Source organism: Amblyraja radiata, chromosome 18 (genome assembly GCF_010909765.2).
Source record: "Amblyraja radiata isolate CabotCenter1 chromosome 18, sAmbRad1.1.pri, whole genome shotgun sequence".
Lineage (NCBI taxonomy): Eukaryota > Metazoa > Chordata > Chondrichthyes > Rajiformes > Rajidae > Amblyraja > Amblyraja radiata.
The window spans coordinates 43,548,710-43,572,606 of NC_045973.1; the positions used below are offsets into that span (position 1 = coordinate 43,548,710).

Below are 23,897 nucleotides of genomic sequence, written 5' to 3' on the forward strand. Positions count from 1 at the left end.
TTTATCCTGTCTGTGTGTGTGCGTGTGTGATACGAAAGATAGTATAGTTCTAATTGTGCAACAGTAATGGTACTAATCCACTCTCTCTGCCACCCACAACTGAGGCATAGAGTCAAGGACATATTGGCACCCTGAATTCATTCCACTGAACATAACACGGAATAATTTTCAACAAATCTTTGATAAAACCAAGAGAATTAAATATTGACAGCACAAAAGGGAGCCATTTGGCCCATTGTCTTCATGCCAATCTTTAAAAAAAGAGTGCGGCACAGTGGCGTAGCGGTAGATAATATACGATTAACAATGGGGGAGCCGGCGTGCGGGGACAGTGGGAGAACAAAGGGGGACCTGGTGTGGGGGGGTGGAGGGGGCACTCTAGTTTTAGAATCCTCTGCCCAGGGGATAAGTCCGCATTTGTTTGTTTATTTGTTTGTTCGGTCGTTCCGGTGAAGGCGTTGTGCACACGGCAGCCAGCCAACAGTCGCTTGGCTTTTCCTTTTTGTTTTCAATTTTAATTTACTTTTAATTGAATTTTAATTTCAAGTTTTCGTGTGCCTTGTCGTGTGTTGTGACTGTCGGCAGACCAACTTCCCTCCGGGGATGAATAAAGCTGTATCTTACCTTTGTATTGTATTATAAGCGTACAACTGATTTAACTGTACAACTCCTCCCTCTTCTGTCGTGGGGTAGACTGACTCCCCTCGACCCCCCCTCCCCAATCTTTGCACATCCTCAATCCTTTCCACTCGTCACTTTAATATCCTGTTTCATGTATCTTGTGTTTTATGACCGTTGGCAGTTCCATTTCCCTCCTGGGATAAATAAAGTTCTATCGTATCGTATTGTAGCCATGTCCCGAACATTTCATAAAATTTGGCAAAGGGGGGCATGTCATTGAGATGTTTGTGTTGTATTTAGTTGCTGACTCTCCTGCTTCCAGTTATGGGACATCTGACATCCCGACATCAAATATTATTCTTTCATCAATCTATAAGCATATATCCATTGAATGGGATACAAACATCTAAATTTATCTCATTCTACTTTAGCACTCGGTAATCCACAAATAAAGACTAACTTTGTCAGTAAATATAGAAGAAGCTATGAATAACATACCATAGACCCAACCTATACAAATGCACTCGAAAAAAGCCACAAACAGCAGACACATGCCACTTGAAGCATAAGCATCGAACAGCTGGAAAATATACATTCCTCCCTTCAAATACAAAGAAAATTGGTTAGGCACTTCATTTTTCATAACACGTTCACATAATGTTTGCAAATACATTTACAAAATAGATTCAAACGCTTGAGTAACTCAGCGGGACAGGCAGCATCTCTGGAGTGAAAGAATGGGTGACGCTTCGGGTCGAGACCTTCAGACCTAAAACGTCACCCATTCCTTCTCTCCAGAGATGCTGCCTGTCCCGCTGAGTTACTCCAGCTTTTTGTGTCTATCTTCGATTTAAAGCAGCATCTGCAGTTTCTCCCTACACTTTACAAAATAGATTATCTTCTTGGGCATAAATGTAACCCATAAATCACTGCACTCGGCATTCGAGGGAAGGTTTACAGACTAAAATAAGATTCTTCTCATTTTACAGGGAGGAGCTGGTGCGGTAGAGTTAGTCAGAGGGTAGTTAATCTGTGGAACTCATTGTCACAGAGGGCTGTGGAGGCCAAGTCAGTGGATGTTCCTCTTAGTTCTATCCCGTACACACCAAAAAAAAACTGGGCACTAACAGCAACTTGTATTTCTACAGTGCTTTTAATATGATCTAATGTTTAGAGCTGTTTCACAGGAGCATTGCCAAGTAAAATCTTTCACCAAACACAGCAGGAGAGGGTAGGGCAGATGGTGAAGAGCTTCGTCAAAGAAGATGAGTATAAGGAGTGCATCAACATACGCCAGAGAGGTGGAGTAGTTCAAGGAGGAAATTCCAGAGTTGTGATCTTTGATAGCTGAAAGCACAGCCGTCAACACTTCTAGCTTGATGGTGACAAAGAATCAAAGGGCTTTCCTTTAGGAAGGAGATGAGGAATTTCTTTAGTCAGAGGGTGTGGAATTCATTGCCACAGATGTTTGTGGAGGCCAAGTCAATGGATATTTTTGAGGCAGAGATAGATAGATTCTTGATTAGTACGGGTGTCAGGGATTATGGGGAGAGATCAGGTAAATGGGGTTAGGAGAGAGAGATAGATGAGCCATGAATGGCGGAGCAGACTTGATGGGCCGAATGGCCTAATTCTGCTCCTATCACTTATGACCTTCAGCACTCCTCTGGGATGTGAGCACAATGCACATCTCCAGCAGGTGGAACTTCAACCTAATAGGTAGGCGTTAAGGGGAATGGTTGGCGATCCAGCCATGACGTTTGAGGTAAATTGTATTCATGTTTTTTTTTGAGTGCATATTTTCTGGAAACATATTCAATTAATCAAAATTGATCTCAATTACCTTATCTTGCCCAATTTAAAATTCAACTTCACAAGTTCACAAGTTATAGGAGTGGAATTAGGCCATTCGGCCCTTCGAGTCTACTCCGCCATTCAATCATGGCTGACCAGTGCCTCCTTATCCCATTTTCATGCCTTCTCCCCATAACTCTTGACACCCGTTCTAATCAAGAATTTGTCTTATCTCTGCCTTAAAAATATCCACTGACTTGGCCTCCACAGCCCTCTGTGACAATGAGTTCCACAGATTAACTACCCTCTGACTAACTCTACCGCACCAGCTCCTCCCTGTAAAATGAGAAGAATCTTATTTTAGTCTGTAAACCTTCCCTTGAATGCCGAGTGCAGTAGCAGTAACAGAGTTTGGCTTGAGAGGACACCAGCTTGGATAGGGATATCCATTGATGAATGTATAAACTCAAGTGAAGGCTGCCCTGGAATGCGGGATACATTGATTCACTTTGTGACACAGATCAGAAGCTTCTCCAGAATAGTGACACTTTGTAAACATGAGTGCAGAATTGGCTTCATGTCAGAAAACAAAGGGTGGCGATGGAAGGTGTTTTTTTTGGACTGGAGGTCCACGACTCATACAGTGCTTCAGCAATCAGTGCTGGGCCCATTGCTGTTTCTCATCCATGTCAACAATTTGGATGCGCATGCACAAGGCATGATTAGTGAGTTTGCAGATGACACTAAAATATGGGCTACTGTAGTCAATGAAGATAGTTATCAAGAACTACTGCAGGATCTGGATTAGCTGGCCAAGTGGGCCGAGGAATGACTAATAGAGTTTACTTCAGGTACGTGTTAAGCGCCTGTCCCACTTGGCGATATTTTCGGCGACTGCCGTGCCATTGACATTGACTGACGTATCAGGGTCGCCGAAAGATTTTGAACATTTCAAAATCCAGCGGCGACAAAAAAAATGTTGTGACACTTGAGGAGACACCACGCATCAATAGGTCATCACGCCACGTCACGCCGAATCACGCCACAACTTTTTTGGTGACCTCATACGTCAGTCAATAATGCCAACATTCGCCGAAAAAATCGCCAAGTGGGACAGGCCCTTGAGGTGTTGCACGTTGGGAAGTCAATCCGGGACAGGATCGTCACAGTGAACGGTAGGGCCCTGGAGAGTGTTATGTTCCAGAGGAATCTCGGAGGACAAGTACATAGTTCCCTGAAAGTGAAAGTGAGGAGAGCTTCTGGCATACTGGCTCTCATCATTCGTGGAATTCAGAACATACGTTATGCGACGTTATGTTACAATTGTACGAGATGTTTCTATGGGATATGGGGAGAAGGCAGGCACGGGTTATTGATTGGGGATGATTAGCCATGGTCGCAATAAATGGCGGTGCTGGTTCGAAGGGCCGAATGGCCTCCTCCTGCACCTATTTTCTATGTTCTATTTTTCGATGTTGGTAAATACTATGTATTTGAAGTATTGTGTCCAAATTTTAGTCACTCTGCTATAGGAAAAAAATGTCATTAACCTGGAAAGAGTGCAGAGGTAATTCATGAGGATATTGTCTGGACTCAAGAATCTAAGCTCCAGGGCTTAATTCCTTGGATCAAAAGAGGCTGAAGGGTTGATCATATAGACGTGTACACAATCATGGGCGGAATTGATAGGGTGAATGCACAGAGTCTTTTTCCCAGGGTAAAGGAGTCAAGAACTAGAGGGCAGTGTCATAGAGTCATATAGCATGGAAACAGGCCCTTTGGCCCAACTTGTCCACATCAACAAACATGTCCCATTTACATGAATCCTACCTGCCTGCGTTTGACCCATATCCCTCTAAATCTGTTGTATCCATGTACCTGTCCAATTGTTCCTTAAATGTTGCAATGGTCACTGCCTCAACTACCTCCTCTGGCAGCTCGTTCCATGCACCCACCATCCTTTGTGTGAAAAAATTACCCCTCAGATTTCTATTAAATTTTCCCCCTTCACCTTAAACTATGTCCTCTGGTTCTCACTTCCCCTGCCCTGGACAAGAGTTTAGTGTAGAGATACAGCGCGGAAACAGGCCGTTCGGCCCACTGAATCTGCGCTGACCAGCGATCCCCACACATTAACACTATCCTACACACACTAGGGACAATTTACACTTATACCAAGCCAATTAACCTACAAACCTGTACGTCTTTGGAGTGCGGGAAGAAACCGAAGATCTCGTAGAAAGCCCATGCGGTCACGGGGAAAACGAGCAAACTCCGTACCCGTAGTGGGGATCGAACCTGGGTCTCCGGGGCTGCATGTGCTGTAAGGCAGCAACTCTACCGCTGCACCACTGCCAGGTCAATTGCGAATTCTAGGCCAATTCAGGATTTTTCATACTTCAGATTCTAGTTTTACACATTTATTTCGTTTTAATATTATCTTGGCATATATGTTTTAAAATAGTTCATGTCCATTTTTACATACGCCAAATAAATGATATTGGGCCACGCTTAAATGGGAGCTGATTTTGTTTCATTTCTACGCATAAAGCTTTATAAAGCTCAGTCAATAAAGTTGTAAATTCAAATCATCTAATTCCAATTTGTGCAATTAGAGCTTGTAAAATGAGTTCAGGGAGATTATTAAGATTTACTCATCATATTTCAGATTATAATTGTCTTCATTGTTTTTCAAGTGTAATCAGCTGAAGCAGTTCCCATTCAACTCGTGTCAAGTCGATGGTCCAAAAACATAATAAAATTTGCATCTTATGTTGTACAAATGCACTTCATAAAACACGGTCTGTCGCCATGTCACCAAGATTTTGAGTTGTGAGCAGATTATTCCTGGTCTTTTATATATTCCCCTCTCCCTACAGCTGTTCCTTGGATCACTACCCTCTCTGTACTGACACAGGGAGTTATCTGTGTCACTATCCTACTTCCTTCATTGTTCCTCAACTTCTGCTGGTCTTCATCTCCACTTCATCTGCTGGTGCATTTCTAAAACCAACTCTGCTGGTCTCCGGGATCAATCCCGGATGGCTATTTGGCCAAACCTCCAGTCTTCCTGGGATAAATTTGCCGTTTCTTTTGTAACCAGGGAATTCCTCTTTTAATGTCTGTCTTTTAAATCTATGTTGTCAAGTGCCATTCTTTTTTTTGGCAGAAGCTTTGGCGATGAGCTCATTACTTATTTCAAACCTATCTCTCTTTCTTACACAGAGATACATAGATAAGGGAATGTAAGGTGTGAAAATAGGACAAAGGAGTCTGAGAATTCAGACTGAAGAAGGGTCTCAATCCGAAATGTCACCCATTCCTTCTCTCCAGAGATGCTGCCTGTCCCGCTGAGTTACTCCAGCATTTTGTGTCTATCTCAGGTTTAGAGAGATTATGGGCCAAATGCAGGCAGGTGGGACTATTGTAGATGGCCGGTGTGGGCAAGTTGGGCCAAAGGTCCTGTTTCCACGATGTAAGACTCCATGACTCTATGAGTCTTTCTCCTATATGGTTCTGGTACTCTCTCAGCCTCCTAGAAGATTAACTTGTCCATCTTCTGCACTTCCACTTAAAACCATTAGCATCTACCGTCTACAACCCAAGATCCATCCAATAGTTCCAGCTATAGTGCCTTATATTTTTCACCCTTCGATGCCCTGCATTGAGTGGTCGATCATCTCACACAAACTCAGTCAAAAATTCAGATTCTCTTTGCCTCTTTCTACATTCATTGCCTTCCTCTCTCTGCCAAATCTGAGCCGTCACATCAATTCTCCAACCCTTGCATCGATGCCATCTCTCCTACCATCCTACCCAGTCTTTGGTGCTATCAGTCTCTCTTCACTGATTTCTTGTGGCTTTCTCTATGAGGGAATTGCTCCAGACCAAGTAAGATTGGCCACAAGTTAGTCAAGTACAATGGGAGCTCTTCTCTTGGGGCAACAAAAAAAAACCCAGCGGGAGGACATTTGATGGAAGTGGACAGTATGAGCATTTTAGATTTGCTAAATGAAATGAAGCTGCTCCCAATCGTGGACGATTCAAGGACAAAGGGACAGAAAGTTTAAAGTCACACAAGGGAAAAACATTTTTAAGCACAGTGGGATAATGATTTGTAACTCATCACCTGTAAAGAGAGTGGAAGCATTGTGAATCATGGCTTACAAAAGGAAAATAGATCACCACTCTAGGAGCAAAACTTGCAGGTGATAGGGAAAATATGGAGTAGCTTTGTGCAGTAGTTTCCATAATGGAGACCTTCCTTTTTGTGATCTAATGTTGTGGATTCCGCAAAGGTTTCTTAATTCCTATCTCATCATCCCAGTTCTCCTCGTTTAGCTTAGTCAATATATTTTTGGCTTTTACCACAATGTAACATTTTACTATTTAAAACTCCTTTGAAAAATTAAATTGCTACTCTTATATCAGATTTCAAATATAATTATTGCTCTAAAGTGAAAATAAATGAAAGATAATTTCCCCGACTCGGTCTTGCATAAATTTATAATATGAACACGAAGCTTCAGTTTAATTAGCTTACCTCCGTTACCATTATTAATCCAAACAAGTAAGATATAAGTGCAATAACGAAAATTAACTGCTCCCTTCTGTATCCTTTACGGAACACCTTGGGATACATGTCTATTATAGCAGTCACCAGGCTCTCCATACAGACAAACTGCAAGGAAACAGAAGTTATGTTGAAATACTTGAGGGTTGTGGATGCAGTACAGTACATCATGTAAACCAGACCATCTACACTACACGCAGCCTTGGGAAAGCAGGCAACACAATCAAGGACCACTCTCATCTGGTTCATTCTCTCTCCTCCCCTTCTGTTGAGCAGAAACTACAAAAGCTTGAAAGTGTCTGCCAGCATTTTATGTCCACCTTCCACATGTGAAAGAGTTTGGTGTCCCTATTTCGGATTGCAGCTTCAAGCTAAACTGGTTGACACGACTTTGTTACATTCCCGTCAACAAAGGATCTTTCCAAGTTTGCACTGAACACAAAATGTTCCACCACGTTGAGGCGCGGACCCGCACGGGACAGAGCACCGAGGAGAGTTTGGGAATTTGCGTTATCAAGTGGCTCGAGCAATGGAGGCACCAAGTGGAGGCACCACACATTGATGGGGCAGCTCGGACCGATTAACAGAGGCCTCCAGCACAGTCAGTCAGCCAAACCACAACTTACCAAAGGAAATGGCATTTCACAGTTCATAGGCATTTCACAGTGGTCAGAGGTGAATAGGATTTTAGATTATTAATTACATTTAAATTCCACAGCTGCAATGGCAGGATTTCAACCTGGGTCTGCTGACTAGTCGTGCAAGCTCAGCACCGCCACCATTTCCTAATGCTGCCTTCAGTAATGGATGTATTATGTCCACAAACCAACCTCCCTTCCAGTGACTCAATTGACACCTCACGCTGCCTCGGCAAGGCCAGCAGCGTAATCAAGGACGAGTCACACCCTGGCCACTCCCTTTTCTCCCCTCTTCCTTCAGGAACAGTTTCTTCCCAGCTGTTATCAGGGAACTGAATCATCCTACCACAACCAGAAAGCGGTCCTGAACTACTATCTACCTCTTTGATGTCCCTCGGACTATCCTTGATCGGCTTTACCTTGCACTAAACGTTATTCCTTTATCATGTATCTATACACTGTATATGGATCGATTGTAATCATGTATTGTCTTTCTGCTGACTGGTTAGTACGCAACAAAACCTTTTCACTGTACCTCAATACACATGTCAATAAACTAAACTAAACAGCTCACCTTCTGATTATTTGCTTATGTAAACCACAATAGAGGAGCCCACAGTCACTACAGTCTAATTGAGATTGGGATACATTGCTGCAAGAGGGTGCAGCAAGACAATGAACTAGTTCACGGGAAATAAGAGTGATGGTTATATGTAAGATATTTTGAGAGGTATTTGGATTTCTGAGTCCTTGCTCTCTGGATACCAACTGATCCAAAGTCCACCAGTAATATGGTGGCAATCCCACACAGTACCGTCTATTATAAAAAAAGTTTTAAAAGTAATTGCTATCCAGGCATTTTTGTTTTCAAGCTCTTAGGTTTTAGATTTTAGTTTAGATACAGCGTGGAAACAGGCTCTTCGGCCCACCGAGTCCGCACCGACCAGCAATCCCTGTACAGTAGTACTATTGTACACACTAGGGTCAATTTATAATGTTAATCGAAGCCAATTGACCTTCAAACGTATACGTCTTTGGAGTTTGGGAGGAAACCGGAGCACCCGGAGAAAACCCCTTGGTCACGGGGAGAATGTACAAACTCCGTACTGACAAACTCGTAGTCAGGATTGAACCTGGGTCTCTGGCGCTGTGAGGCAGCAACTCTACCACTGTGCCGCCCACAAATAGCTGGACTATAGCCTAGCAATAGTGCGGTTTTATACTTCTCCGATGAAGTTGAATGGCCATTAAATGGAGGACCTGAAGTAGCCAGGTGCTTGGCAGGGAGGAGAGAGTGGAAGCAGGAATTAGTATTTTTTCAATCTTCAGAGCAGCTGCTATATTAACATGTCCATGTAAACCCCTGGATCTCCTTCGCAGACACCAGAGATTTTCTGTTCAGTTCAGTTCAGTTTAGTTTATTGTCACGTGTACTGAGATATAGTGAAAAACCTTTGTTGCAGAAAGACAGTACATGATTACAATCGAGCCATTCACAGTGTTTAGATACATGCTAAGGGAATAACGTTTAGCGCGAGGTAAAGCCAGTAAAGTACGTATTTCCCCAAACACTTTCCTCTCTTTACTTATGCAAAGGCTGTATTCACTTTTGTTTTTCGAAACATTCTTTCATTCGTTAAATTCTAGTCTTCAAAAGAGAAACAACAGATTTTCACTTGAGGATTTACCATCACTGTCTCTACTAAAACCATGCGTTCCATTCATAAAGGCTAAAGGGAGCATTGACTAAGCATGATTCATGGATTTCCTCAATTAATAGCCACCCGCCAAGGAAGTCATCAACCTCACAAGCTCAGAGAGGTATGAATGAATGAATAATGAATGAATTAATAAGTTTATTGGCCAAGTATTCACATACAAGGAATTTGCCTTGGTGCTCCGCCCGCAAATGACAACATGACATACAGTAACAGTTAGAAATGATACATAAAACATTAATAATAAAACATTATTAATTAAACATGTGAATTAAATAAAATACCAGAGTTAAAGGAGGCTACAGATTTTTGGTTATTGAGTAGAGCTACTACTCGTGGAAAAAAGCTTTTTTTATGTCTGGCTGTGGCAGCTTTGACAGTACGGAGTCGCCTTCCAGAGGGAAGTGATTCAAAGAGTTTGTGGCCAGGGTGAGAGGGGTCAGAGATGATCTTGCCCGCTCGCTTCCTGGCCCTTGCAGTGTATGAATTTTACAAGCGAAGGTCTTTAAATTTTGAATGAAAATTGACATCCAGAACAGCTGCGTAAGGATTTTTTAACAAATTGGAAATGTTTTAATTAAAAAGTTACATTGGAGATATCTGGCATTACTAAAAAGAATTATTAATTGGAAATTATGCAGAAAATCTTCCATGCCACAGATAAATGCTCCAACCAATGCATTGCCCTGTATAAATGATAATAGTTTGCAGTCTCGCTCCGGAGATGCCGCTGAGAAGCTGAGGCCAGAGCCTCACGGGCTGGAACCTCGCAGGCCGGAACTGGAGCCTCGCGAGTTGATGAAGCCCGCAGCCATCGGTGCCTGGGTCTACGGAGCCTGCGGCTGGGGCCTGGGCCGGCGGCAGAGGTGTCTGGAGAGGACACGGCGGCGTTGGTGGAGAGGTCGGTGCGGCGGTCGATGATGGCACCGACCGACGGACGAGGACGGACATGTGGAAGCGAGGACGGCGCTGCCGGGGAAGGAACAAAGGAGGACCCAGCGTGCGGGAACCGCCGTGAGGGAGGTGGGAACAGCAATGGACGATGGAGGACCCAGCTGTGAGGGAGGGGGAGGGGGGAGGAAAAAAGGGGGACGTGGCGAGGGGACACAGGTAACTTTTTAAAAGTAACTTTGTAACTGACTATTTGCATACCTTGGATATGCAAGCAAATAATTTAATTGTGACATGTCACATGTGACAATAAAGTACTCAATTCAATCTCAGAGGGTTCTGCAGCTCTGACTCCAGCTCATTTTTAATGGTTTGTGCATTATTCAACGTGAAAGCATTTCCATGTTTATTTTACCTGACTGTCCAGTCCAAGGAAAATGAGCATCAGAAAGAAGAGGACGGCCCACAACGGAGCAAGAGGCATCATAGTGACCGCTTTCGGGAAGGCAATGAAAGTCAACCCAGGACCTGAGGAGAAACACAAAGGCCTCGATTATGATAGGCAGAATGGACAAAACGGAGGCAAAATTTGAGGCAGCCAGACGTATCTTTAAAATCTCAGTCATAATTCTGAAGGATAGTGATGAGGAATTGAAATTCACTTGCAGAGCTAAACAGGGAATCAAAAAAGGTGCAAAATTCAAATAGAAAACTTTCAGCAAGTCCGTGGAATGAGAATCAGAATTAATGTTTGTGGTAAAAGACTCTTCGATATACAAGTTCAACGTGAAACAATGCTCTGTTTCTCATCTAAGATGCTGCCGGACCTGCTGAGTATTTCCAGCATATTTTGTTCTATTTTGGATCTCCAGCATCTGCAGCTTTATGTAAAAATTTCCTTCGACCTTCTTGTGTTTGATCCTTCCCTTCTTTAATTCAGTTTATGATTGAGATAATAATAATAATAATGGATGGGATTTATATAGCGCCTTTCTAATACTCAAGGCGCTTGAATGTGCTGTGGGCTGATGAAAGGTCATCAGTCTGTAACATTGACTTGGCCCCTCGCTGTGTGGATGCTGCCTGACATGCTGAGTATGTCCAGCATGTTCTCCTTGTAATTCAGATGCCCATCTGCACGATATTTTCCCCTGTGATGGAGCATGGCTTTGGGAAGGACACAAAAAGTTCAAGTTCAAGTTCAAGTTCAAGTGAGTTTATTGTCATGTGTCCCTGTATAGGACAATGAAATTCTTGCTTTGCTTAAGCACACAGAAAATAGTAGGCATTTACTACAAAACAGATAAATGTGTCCATATACCATGATATAAATATATACACACATGAATAAATAAACTGATAAAGTGCAAATAGCAGAAAGTGGTTATTAATAATCAGAGTTTTGTCCGAGCCAGGTTTAATAGCCTGATGGCTATGGGGAAGTAGCTATTCCTGAACCTGGTTGTTGCAGTCTTCAGGCTCCTGTACCTTCTACCTGAAGGTAGCAGGGAGATGGCTGTGTGGCCAGGATGGTGTGGGTCTTTGATGATACTGCCAGCCTTTTTGAGGCAGCGACTGCGATAAATCCCCTCGATGGAAGGAAGGTCAGAGCCGATGATGGACTGGGCAGTGTTTACTGGTTTTTGTAGTCTTTTCCTCTCCAGGGCGCTCAAATTGCCGAACCAAGCCACGATGCAACCGGTCAGCATGCTCTCTACAGTGCACCTGTAGAAGTTAGAGAGCCTTCCTAGACAAACCGACTCTCCGTAATCTTCTCAGGAAGTAGAGGCGTTGATGAGCTTTTTTGATAATTGCATTAGTGTTCTCGGACCAGGAAAGATCTTCAGAGATGTGCACGCCCAGGAATTTGAAGTTCTTGACCCTTTCAACAATCGACCCATTGATATAAATGGGGCTGTGGGTCCCCCTCCTACTCCTTCCAAAGTCCACAATCAGTTCCTTGGTTTTGCTGGTGTTGAGGGCCAGGTTATTGCGCTGGCATCATATGGACAGTTGCTCGATCTCCCTTCTATATTCTGACTCATCCCCATCAGTGATACGCCCCACAATAGTGGTGTCGTCAGCGAACTTGCTGATGGAGTTCGCACTGTGGTTGGCTACGCAGTCATGGGTATAGAGTGAGTACAGCAGGGGGCTGAGCACGCAGCCTTGAGGTGCTCCTGTGCTGATTGTTATCGAGGCTGACACATTTACACCAATACGAACAGACTGTGGTCTGTGGATGAGGAAGTCGAGGATCCAGTTGCAGAGGGATGCGCAGAGACCCAGTTCTGCGAGTTTGGTAACCAGTTTGGAGGGGATGATTGTGTTGAATGCCGAGCTGTAATCGATGAATAACAGCCTGACATACGAGTTTTTGTTGTCCAAGTGGTCCAGTGCGGAGTGGAGGGCCAGCGAGATCGCATCCACCGTTGATCTGTTGTGGCGGTAAGCGAACTGCAGTGGGTCCAGGTTTTTGTCGAGGTAGGAGTTGATTTGCTCCATGATCAGCCTCTCAAAGCACTTCATCACCAACGGCGTTAGTGCCACTGGTCGATAGTCATTGAGGCACGTCACCTTACTCTTCTTGGGCACCGGTATAATTGATGTCCTTTTAAAGCAGGTGGGGACCTCAGACCTCAGAAGTGAGAGGTTGAAAATGTCCGTAAAAACTCCCGCCAGTTGGTCTGCACAGGTTTTTAGAACACGACCGGGTATACCATCAGGACCAAGTGCTTTTCGGGGGTTCACCCCTCTGAAGGATTTCCTGACGTCGGCCTCTGTGACTGAGACTGAAATCCCATCACAGCGAATGGGGGATCGGGAAGGCACATCAGTATTCTCCCTGTCAAAGCGTGCGTAAAATGCATTGAGCTCGTCAGGGAGTGATGTTTCACCGACATTCGTGCTGCCTCCTGGTTTCGCCTTGTAGGAGGTGAAAAAGCTGGAGCAACTCAGCGGGACAGGCAGCATCTCTGGAGAGAAGGAATGGGTGATGTTTTGGGTCGAGACCCTTCTTCAGACTGGTTAAGGATTCTGATTCTGAACAGGCAGTGTAATTTAAAGTACACTAACATATTTAAAGTACAATAACATACCGAAATATAGATTTCTTTTCTGAACTGGAACTGAATTGAAGTTGAAAAACCGGTGTTGATTTTTTAAAATCTTTATCATGAATGTCAGCTGAACTGCTTGTTTATTTTCTGTGCTCTATCGGGTCTTATTTCTCTTTGTTTCAACAAATAGGTTTAATTGACTTTATCCCAAAGGCTGACAATGAAACTGATAGAACTTACTGCAATACACTGTTTTAATGGGGGTAATTAGAAATTAGCCAATTGTGAGGCATTCATGTAATAATCTATATATTACTAAATCTCTGATCTTGGCCGCTTTTGGCCGACTGTGCTGCGATTTCCGAGAGAACGCCGCCACCTACGGCCGTCATTTTTGGCCACCTCGCTCAGAGCCCCCCTCCGCCGTACGAGTGCGGAGGATATTTTCCTTTGATGAAAAATGAGAGAGATATTAATGTTTTTACACAATTCCCCATTCTCTCTGCTGCCCCCGCTGGCGGCAGGGGGAGGGACTCACTCAGTCTCTGCCAGACCCAGGAAACGAGAGGGTCTGGCAGAGACTGAGCTGCGAATAACACTGAACGCACGTCAACTTCATGGTGATACCCCTCGATAAGGCTGTAAAGCAGCTGCAGCCCTTTTAAAAAAGTTTATGTTCACAAAATGAATTTTGGTTGGCGGGTGCCTGAAGCCCAATTGTTTGCCTCACCTTTTTAAAAAAAGTTTGTGTTCACAAAATGAATTTTGGTTGTCAGGTGTCTGCAGCCCAATTGTTTGCCTCGCCGTGGCTTTTAAAATCGTTGCAACAGTTGGATGCCTGCCCAAGCATCCATACGGCCCACAATGTCTATACCAGCCCTCTGGAAACAGGTACCTTCGGCCCGCAATACCCATGCTAACGCAACAGACAGCACCCCCCCCCCCCCCACTGGTGAGCAATATTGGAATTGGTGGAGAGGTGGAGTATTGCGTTGGTGACCAGCCCTCCCGTGTGATGCTGGGACCCAACGGGTCCCACTTAGTCTAGTAAATTTTAAATGCTGGGCTTGTACATTCTGGAGTTTAGAAGGATGAGAGGATATCTCATTGAAACATATAAGATTGTTAAGGTCTTGGACACACTAGAGGCAGGAAACATGTTCCCGATGTTGAGGGAGTCCAGAACCAGGGGCCACAGTTTAAGAATAAGGAGTAAGCCATTTAGAACGGAGACGAGGAAACATTTTTTCTCACAGAGAGTGGTGAGTCTGTGGAATTCTCTGCCTCAGAGGGCGGTGGAGGCAGGTTCTCTGGTTGCTTTCAAGAGAGAGCTAGATAGGGCTCTTAAAAATAGCGGAGTCAGGGGATATGGGGAGGAGGCAGGAACGGAGTACTGATTGAGGATGATCAGCCATGATCACATTGAATGGCGGTGCTGGCTCGAAGGGCCAAATGGCCTACTCCTGCACCCATTGTCTATTGTCTTTTGAAAACCTACATAAGTAATGAAAGGAAAAAACGTTGTGAGTACTCAACAGATCAGGCAGTATCTGTGGAAAGAGAAACATGTTAAATGCTTCAGTTAAAGGGTGCTCATCGGGACTGGGAAAAGAAAACAAAAGCAAAGCAACCCTTTTAAAATAAGACTGCTACCTCAGAATTCCATTCTGAATTGTTCCCGATGTTGGGGAAGTCCAGAACAAGGGGTCACAGTTTAAGGATAAGGGGGAAATCTTTTAGGACCGAGATGAGGAAAACATTTTTCACACAGAGAGTGGTGAATCTGTGGAATTCTCTGCCACAAAAGGTAGTTGAGGCCAGTTCATTGGCTATATTTAAGAGGGAGTTAGATGTGGCCCTTGTGGCTAAAGGGATCAGAGGGTATGGAGAGAAGGCAGGTACAGGATACTGAGTTGGATGATCAGCCATGATCATATTGAATGGCGGTGCAGGCTCGAAGGGCCAAATGGCCTACTCCTGCACCTATTTTCTATGTTTCTATGAAAGCCCTAGATATCTCTTTATTTATATTTTTACTCATTGAGACATGCAAAGCCAGCATTTTATTCTCATCCTATCTTCTCATTTATCAGGAGCACCTTAGTACGGGTGTCAGAGGTTACGGGGAGAAAGCAGCAGAATGGGGTTAGGAGGGAGAGATAGATCAGCCATGATTGAATGGCAGAGTAGACTTTATAGGTCAAGTGGTCTAATTTTGCTCCTATCACTTATGACCTTATGACAAATCTATTCAGCCCATCACGTCTATGCCAACTCCCACAGGAATAATACCATAAAAACCCACTCTTTATTTCTCTACACCACTGCATTTCCCTACCCACCACCAACAGGACTTATACATATCAGAGCCAGTCACGAGCCTCAGGTCAGGCTGGGGTAGGGCAGTAATATCTATCGCAAAAAGGATTCAGCTTAGTTTTGTACAACAATTCAAATACCACTATAACCAATTTATAATATGCTGTCGCTGCCATGGTGGAATTCTAACATAGTTCTGAATCAAATGGCCAGACCTCTGGATTTCTGCTCCTGTATCTTCATCCCTTTTATGTTGTTGTCAATCCACAGTGGCCGGGCCGTCTTCTCGATTTTCTTATAGTTTTTTAATTTTTAGTTTTAGAGATACAACGCGGAAACAGGCCCTTCAGCCCATCGAGTCCGCGATGACCAGCGATCCCCGCACACTAACACTATCCTACACACACTAGGGACAATTTACACTTATACCAAGCCAATTAACCTACATACCTGTACGTCTTTGGAGTGTGGGAGGAAACCGTAGATCTTGGTCACGGGGAGAACGTACAAACTACTTACAGACTGCCCCTGAGGTCAGGATCGAACCTGGGTCTCCGGCGCTGCAAGCGCTGTAATGCTCCTGTCCCACTTAGGAAACCTGAACGGAAACCTCTGGAGACTTTGCGCCCCACCCAAGGTTTCCGTGTGGTTCCCGGAGGTTTTTGTCAGTCTCCCTACCTGCTTCCACTACCTGCAACCTCCGGAAACCACCTGCAACCGCACAGAAACCTTGGGTGGGGCGCAAAGTCTCCAGAGGTTTCCGTTCAGGTTTCCTAAGTGGGACAGGGTCTATAGACAGCAACTCTACTGCTGCGCCACTGTGCCGCCCTTTTCTTCAATGCCTAATATAAGGAGATGCTGGAGATTGGAGGTGGGGGTATTACCTCCTCCAATGTAAATCCAGAACTCCTAAGGAAGAACACACTCTCTTCACACAGAGAGTGGTGAATCTGTGGAATTCTCTGCCACAGAAGGTAGTTGAGGCCAGTTCATTGGCTATATTTAAGAGGGAGTTAGATGTGGCCCTTGTGGCTAAAGGTAACAGGGGGTATGGAGAGAAGGCAGGTACAGGATACTGAGTTGGATGATCAGCCATGATCATACTGAATGGCGGTGCAGGCTCGAAGGGCCGAACGGCCTACTCCTGCACCTATTTTCTATGTTTCTAAGAACATCACTGGCAGTCTATGGGCACTTCCTGGGGGTTTTTATGGTAAATAATGATAAAGTTTGGCCACATTTTGTCACAGTTATCTTAGTCACTGATCATCGAACAACAACCCTTGTTGCACCCAAATGCTCTAATCTCATGAGAAAAGGCAACGGCAGGAGAATTAAACCTTCATTAGGGCTGTGCAATCAGCTCACTGACATTACCACCGCACTTTTCACTAGTGTACATGCCTCCTGTGAATATACACTGACGTGTCTTTAAGAGGCCTTATGGCCCTGTCCCACGGCCCTGATTCGAACTTGGAGATTTACGGTAATGGCCGCTCGTCGGTACTCGGGGCTCTCGTGGACATTTTTCAACATGTTGAAAAATCTTCACGAGTCTTCCCGAGCTTACCTGCCGTTAGCGTTACGAGCTCCGACGTACCCGCTACTTTCATTCTCCGTGCTTACCACGAGTTTGATTTTTTTTTTAAACTCAGGAAAGCTCTTGGAATGAACTCGTACGGTGGGACAGGGCCATAAAGAGGTATTCAGCAGCTAAGTTTACCTTTGCATGACAACACTAATGAATACATTTCAGGACACAGTCTAGATTCAGGGTGAAGTGCAGAAGAAAATCCATTTTAACTTCCGCTTAAAGTTTCTTTTAAGTTAGATAGATGCACCTTCTTTGTCAATGTGTAAAGTGGAAACTGTGGATCCTCATTACTTCAATGTTGCATTGCTTAGTAATGTCTATCTAAATTCATCAACCTCAAATATGTAGATTGTCAGGGTAAACCCTGCACATTACATGTCCAGTTAGAGGGAAGATGTGATTTTATTTGGCATTCTTACGTGAAGAAAACAAAGCAGAGTTATTTTATTATTTTCTTTCAAATTCAAGCAGTGCTTAATGGGCGGACTATAAAATCTTTTACATGTCTTCCATGAAAAATCTATTTCCTTTATTGGTTTTTACAGCCGTTTCTCAATGTTGCCACTTGATGGTGCACTGTTTCGACATGTAAATATATGTGGCTGTAAACCTGTGAATGAAGGCACATTATTCTTGGACTTCTTGGCATTGTGCTAAATCTCAGCTTAATTGAGCTGAAGCACAGCAACAGAACAACGGAATGGAACAACTGATCTGGTTCACTTTCTGCCCAATAACCCTGGTCACCTTGTGCTGCCGGGAACAAAGGGGGGGCTTGGCATGGGGGAGACCACCGTGAGGGGAGGAACAAAGGAGGACTCGCTGTCAAGGTGGGGGGGGGGGGGGGGGGAGGGGAACGAAGGGACCTGACCTGACAAGGGATACTTTGTAACTGTCAGCGCCCTTTATGTGGTGACTATTTGCATACCTTGGGTACGCAAGTAAAGAATCCACTGTGACTTGTCACATCTGACGATAGAGCATTCATTCATTCATTCATTCATTCATTCATTCATTCATTCATTCATTCATTCATTCATTCATTCATCTCCCCACCTCCTTTCTGCTCCTAGTCCCATCCCTTACAGACCTTTACTGATCTCTGACCCAACTTGTCAGGCTCTTGCAGAATGAATGGAAATTTGACCAAAAGGAAATAAAAACGTCAAAATAATCATTTAAGAAAACCAACAGAATTTTTTTTGCAAATGCTCAGAATGTTTATATTGGGGAAAAATTAGAGAAAGAATGATCAGAAAATACAAGGTGATGGTGAGGCTATATGAAGTGAGAATGCCTAAAATTGGAGAGAGGTGGGAGAGTTAAATCTTGGTAATGAGTGAAATGGAAGCACAGTGGTGCAGCGATAGAGTTGCTGCCTTCCAATGCCAGAGATCTGGGCTTGATCCTGATCACAGGTGCTGTCTTTATGGAGTCTGCAGGTTCTCCCTGTGACCGCATGGGTTCTCTCTGGGTACTCCTGTTTCCTCCCACATCTCAAAGACGTGCAGGTTTGTAGGTTAATTGGCCCTCGGTAAATTGTCTCTAGAGTGTAGGATAGAACTAGAGTACGGGTGACCGCTGGTCGGTGGGCTGAATGGCCTGTTCCCACGCTGTATCATTCTAAACTAAACACATCCTGGAATCCCACACTGACAGATTAATGGGTCTTTGGAACTGAGCCAAGCACTGCACTGTTTGTCAGTGCTGCTCTGTTGTACTGCTAGCCTAGTTGCCTATGCTGGTTTGAAAGGGTGGATCGCAAAATCTCCATTTACTAACATTACATTACAATGAACAGTGGCTGCACCAACCAGCTTAATGTCTCCCAGAAGGAATAAATTTGCTGACGTCAGGCCAGGCATGAAGGCAACACCAACCAGTAGTCATCAGGAATAACTTTAAATATTTGCATCATTTCCCCAGAAAGGTGGCATCGGATACCCATTCCTTAGATGGCAAGGTTTGAAACTTATGCCCCTGTCCCACTTAGGATACCTGAACGGAAACCTCTGGAGACTTTGCGCCCCACCCAAGGTTTCCTTGCGGTTCCCGGAGGTTCCCGGAGGTTTCTGTCAGTCTCTCTACCTGCTTCCACTACCTGCAACCTCCGGCAACCACCTGCAACCTCTGGGAACCGCATGGAAACCTTGAGTGGGGCGCAAAGTCGCCAGAGGTTTCCGTTCAGGTTTCCTAAGTGGGACAGGGGTATTAGCTTTCGATTTCATTTAGACACCCTCATTGTTACCTGGTTAATAAAACTAAAGTAGAATTCTGCAGATGCTGGAAATGTGAACTATAAACAGGTGAGTGATAATGAATGGAAGTTGAGCTGAAATATTAACATTGTCTCTTTCTCACAGTTACTTGGTGACTATTCCCAGATATACTTTTGGCCTTTAATTAAAGGGCCTGTCCCACTGACACGACTTTTCAGCGACTGTCTTCGACCTTTAAGCTCGAGGGCACTCGGCTGAAAAACCGTGAGCTGGATCGACCGTCTGCGATGAGACCGCGAACCGTCTGCACACACACAAACACATCGCAAAGGCGGGGGCCAGGGAAATCGGGGGAGTGCTGTCTGAAATTCACACGGAGCAAAGCCAAGGTGATACCCGCGATGAACAGGAAGGTAAATGACGGCTAGCACTAGCACAGACGGCTAGTACGGTAAGTAATTTAAAAGAGCGGGGAGGGGGGAGGGGAGAAGGGGGGTAGAAGGGGAAAGAAGGGGGGGAGGAGTGGAGACACTTTTAAGAAGCCGAACAACTTTTAATAAAGTTTAGCGGGCATTTAACATTACCGGTCGGTTTTCGTTGGTTCTGAAATCTCGTGCTTACGTTTTTTTCCCCAATGAGTCAATTAAAATGCCCGGTCAGCAAAGGAGATTTCCTACGGCTACCTCGACTACCTATAACTACACGGCGACCCCACTCCACTGCACTACGAGTTCAAAAGAACCAAGCCGACCAATTTGTACTCGCGGAAAATTTTTCAGCATGTTGACAAATCTTCCTCGACCAAACTGAGGCCGCGAATATGCAAGAACTTCTCTCGAGCATGAAGGAGAGTTACAGTGACCTCCTCTGACCACGCGTCGACCATGCTGCGAGTTTGTGGCGAGCGCAAACTCTTCTAAACTCGCAAATTTGGTCGCCGTAGCGGGACAGGCCCTTAAGTCTGCACACTTTCACCATACTCTCTCAGGTACAAACACAATCAGGGTTAGACCTGCACCACAGATGGTCATTCCTTCCCAACAGGTCACCGGTAGCATTGATGACTTTGTGGAACTTCCCAGATTGGGTTAAACATGTTCACCCAGGAAAGCAGATTGGGGGAGAAAAATTAACAGCAATATGTTGTACTTCATGTTCTACAGTGGCGTTACATAGTCTGTGGAATTCTCTGCCTCAGAGGGCGGTGGAGGCAGGTTCTCTGGATGCTTTCAAGAGAGAGCTAGATAGGGCTCTTAAAAATAGCAGAGTCAGGGGATATGGGGAGAAGGCAGGAATGGGGTACTGATTGGGGATGATCAGCCATGATCACATTGAATGGCGGTGCTGGCTCGAAGGGCTAAATGGCCAACTCCTGCACCTATTGTCTATTGTCTTTTGAATTCCTATACTGAAAAAAAACCACAAAGTGCAGGCGTGACTCGGCGGGTCAGGCAGCATCCCTGGAGAACATGGATATGTGATGTTTCGGGTTGGGACCTGTCTTCAGTCTGAAATGTTATTCTGATTGCCTTTTACAGGCCCACTAAGATCTCCAGTTGCACTGACCTTAAGGGAACTGAATAGTAAATTGAGATACAAAGGATGACTGACAGCACATGCATTAAGAATTGATGTAAAAACCAGTATGTGCCCAAATCTGCCTTCGACATTTTCTGGCTGGTCACATTCAGACAAGCTCACTTGTTTCAGATCATTCTCAATATACACGACTGCGTGCAACCCACCTGATTCAGCCACTTCTTTTATCGGCACTCCTTGTTCAAAAGCCATGAATCCTAACACGGAGAAAATCGCAAAACCAGCAACAAAGCTGGTGCCGCTGTTGAGGCAGCAGAGCATGATACAATCCCTGCAAAACAACAACATGTATTTAATGCTCAGAACAGCTTCTATGTGTAAAAAACACTTATCAGTTCACCAGTAAACAGTTCAGATAATATTCACTGAAATTCAACCAAAAGGTTATGATAAGCCGAGGGTTGGAATAAAGGAGCATTCTTTCCCTCTCTTCAAAATCAAGATGATAATCTCTGCACGGTGGTGCAGCGGTAGAGTTGTTGCCAGAGACCCGGGTTCGATCCTGACTACGGGTGCTGTCTATACGCAGTTTGTACGTTGTCCCCGTGACCTGTGTTGGTTTTCTCCGAGATCTTCAGTTTCCTCCCACACTCCAAAGACGTACAGATTTGTAGGTTCATTGGCTTGGTATAAATGTAAATTGTCCCTAGTGGGTGTAGGATTGTGTTAATGTGCGGGGATCGCTGGCCGTCACGGACTCTGTGGGCCGAAAGGCCTGTTTCGGCGCTGTATCTCTAAACTAAACTGAACTAAACTCCCCTCTGAGATACTCCCAAATTATCTCACACATCGGCTAACCTGAAACAACTAAACAGTGACACCGTCTGATTACTGCAATAGGAGCACCAGAGCCAATGATAGGAAACACAATCATTTGTAAATTGTTCTGGTTCTCTGGCTAAGTCTGCCATTGTTGGCCATCAACAGCTAGCAAAGGGTTAATGGGTCCAAGGTGTTTACCAGCTGAATTGCTGACATGAGGAGAGGAACACCATGCACTGCGTTAAGGGTATCTGCATCAGGCAAAGGCAGACTTTGTTAACAGTAGTCTGGCATTCATCATCCATTCATAATAAGATATGATGTATTTGGAGAAACTGTGTTTTCAGGTGGCCAACTAATTAGTATTGAAAGTGTTATGAGCTGTGGAGTGTGCATTTATCAGTGCAAACAGAAGGAAGTAGCTTTAACATCAGCATGTAGATTAAACTGTAATGACCCTGTCACCAATAAAAAGGTCATCAATAAAAAATATCTAGATGAAAACCTGAACTGGCAAAACATAGAAGGCTGGATATGGAACAGGAGAGGAGAGGAGAGGAGTGGAGGGAACTGGAACCGGTGTCTAGCCTACCGCCCCCTTGTGGTCGGCTGCGGGAGGCACCCCAGGGAACAAAGGACGGGTGAGAAGAGGGAAGTGGCGTCCAAGGAGGGAGACAGCTAGAGCTAGAGTGTGGACTTTGAACATGGCATTAAAACATGGTGCCTCCTGCATGTGGCTCAGTAGATTGTTCCTGTACACTCGCTGATCGGGGCACGGGGGTATGGTGATACTACTGGATTGCTTGTAAGGAACAATTAACATACGAGACAATAAAAAGCACTATTGACTATTGGTAAATGGGACTTGATGGTTGGTGCGGCCAGGGTGCGTCGCAGAGCCTATGTTGAATGTCTCGATGATTCTTCTAAGAAGATATACATTTATAAAGCTTCTGAATGTTCCAAAGTACTTCACCGTCAATCAATTATGTTAAAACATAATTAATCTGTAAATTTGTGCAAAGAAATTCCTACCAAAATACAACACCTCACGTTTATAAGAATTGAAACCCATCTGCCCTTCCTCAGCCTATTAACCTATTTCATCAAGATCCCACTGTAATTCTGGATAACCTTTCTAAATGTCCACTATACCATTAGTTTTAGTGACATCTGCAACCTTACTTTCCATGCCATTGCCACCGAGTTCATTAATATCAATAGTGAACAATGTGGACTCAGCACTAATCCCTATGGATCACTAATCCCACTTGTACTCACCTCCAGTCTGTAAAAACTTATCTCTATCACCACCGCCTCTTTCCGACCTTAAAGCCAATTTTGTATTCAATTGACCAGCTCATCTGGATTACATGCAGTTGAACTGGTCTTTCCCTTGTAACCGCAGGAATTGCTACACTTGTTGCTTTACCTCCCCCCTTGACTCCATCCAAGGACCTAAGCAGTATTTGCAGGTGCGGCAGCGGTTCACCTGCACCTCCTCCAACCTCATCTATTGCATCCGATGTTCTAGGTGTCAACTGCTCTACATCGGTGAGACCAAGCGCAGGCTAGGCAATCACCTCCGCTCAATTCGCAAATAACCAACCTGATCATCCCCGGTGGCTCAGCACTTCAACTCCCCTTCCCATTCCAAATCCGACCTTTCTGTCCTGGGCCTCCTCCATGGCCAGAGTGAGTCCCACTGTAAATTGGAGGATCAGCACCTCATATTTCACTTTAGCACACCCCAGCGGTATGAACATTGACTTCTCCAATTACCGGAAGTCCTTGCTTTCTCCCTCTTTCCCCTCCCCAGCTCTCCCACAGCCCACTGTCTCTGCCTCTTCCTTTCTTCTTCCCTCCCCCCCATCCGCTCATCAGTCTGAAGAAGGGTCTCGACCCGAAATGTCACCCATTCCTTCGCTCCATAGATGCTGCCTCACCCGCTGAGTTTCTCCAACATTTTTGGCTACCTTGGATTACATGCAATGTAACTTTGCAGATGAGTCCACTATGCAGTACCTTATCGACCACGTTTACCTCACTGCTTTCATAAATCTTCTTGGTCACCTCTTCAAAAACTCATTCAAGTTGATGGGACATGATT

The 23,897-nt window shown here is 44.6% G+C and overlaps 1 protein-coding gene across 1 annotated transcript in view; it reads right to left on the reverse strand.

Moving 5' to 3' along the window:
• slc6a11 (solute carrier family 6 member 11) overlaps window positions 1-23,897 on the reverse strand; it is a 186,155-nt gene that overhangs the window by 15,282 nt on the left and 146,976 nt on the right. Inside the window, exons 9-12 of the mRNA XM_033037252.1 lie at window positions 21,172-21,296; window positions 10,651-10,763; window positions 6,959-7,096; window positions 1,120-1,222 (exon numbers count right to left, since the gene is read on the reverse strand). Coding sequence (XP_032893143.1) covers window positions 1,120-1,222; window positions 6,959-7,096; window positions 10,651-10,763; window positions 21,172-21,296 — 479 coding nt within the window. The remainder of the gene's footprint in view (window positions 1-1,119; window positions 1,223-6,958; window positions 7,097-10,650; window positions 10,764-21,171; window positions 21,297-23,897) is intronic.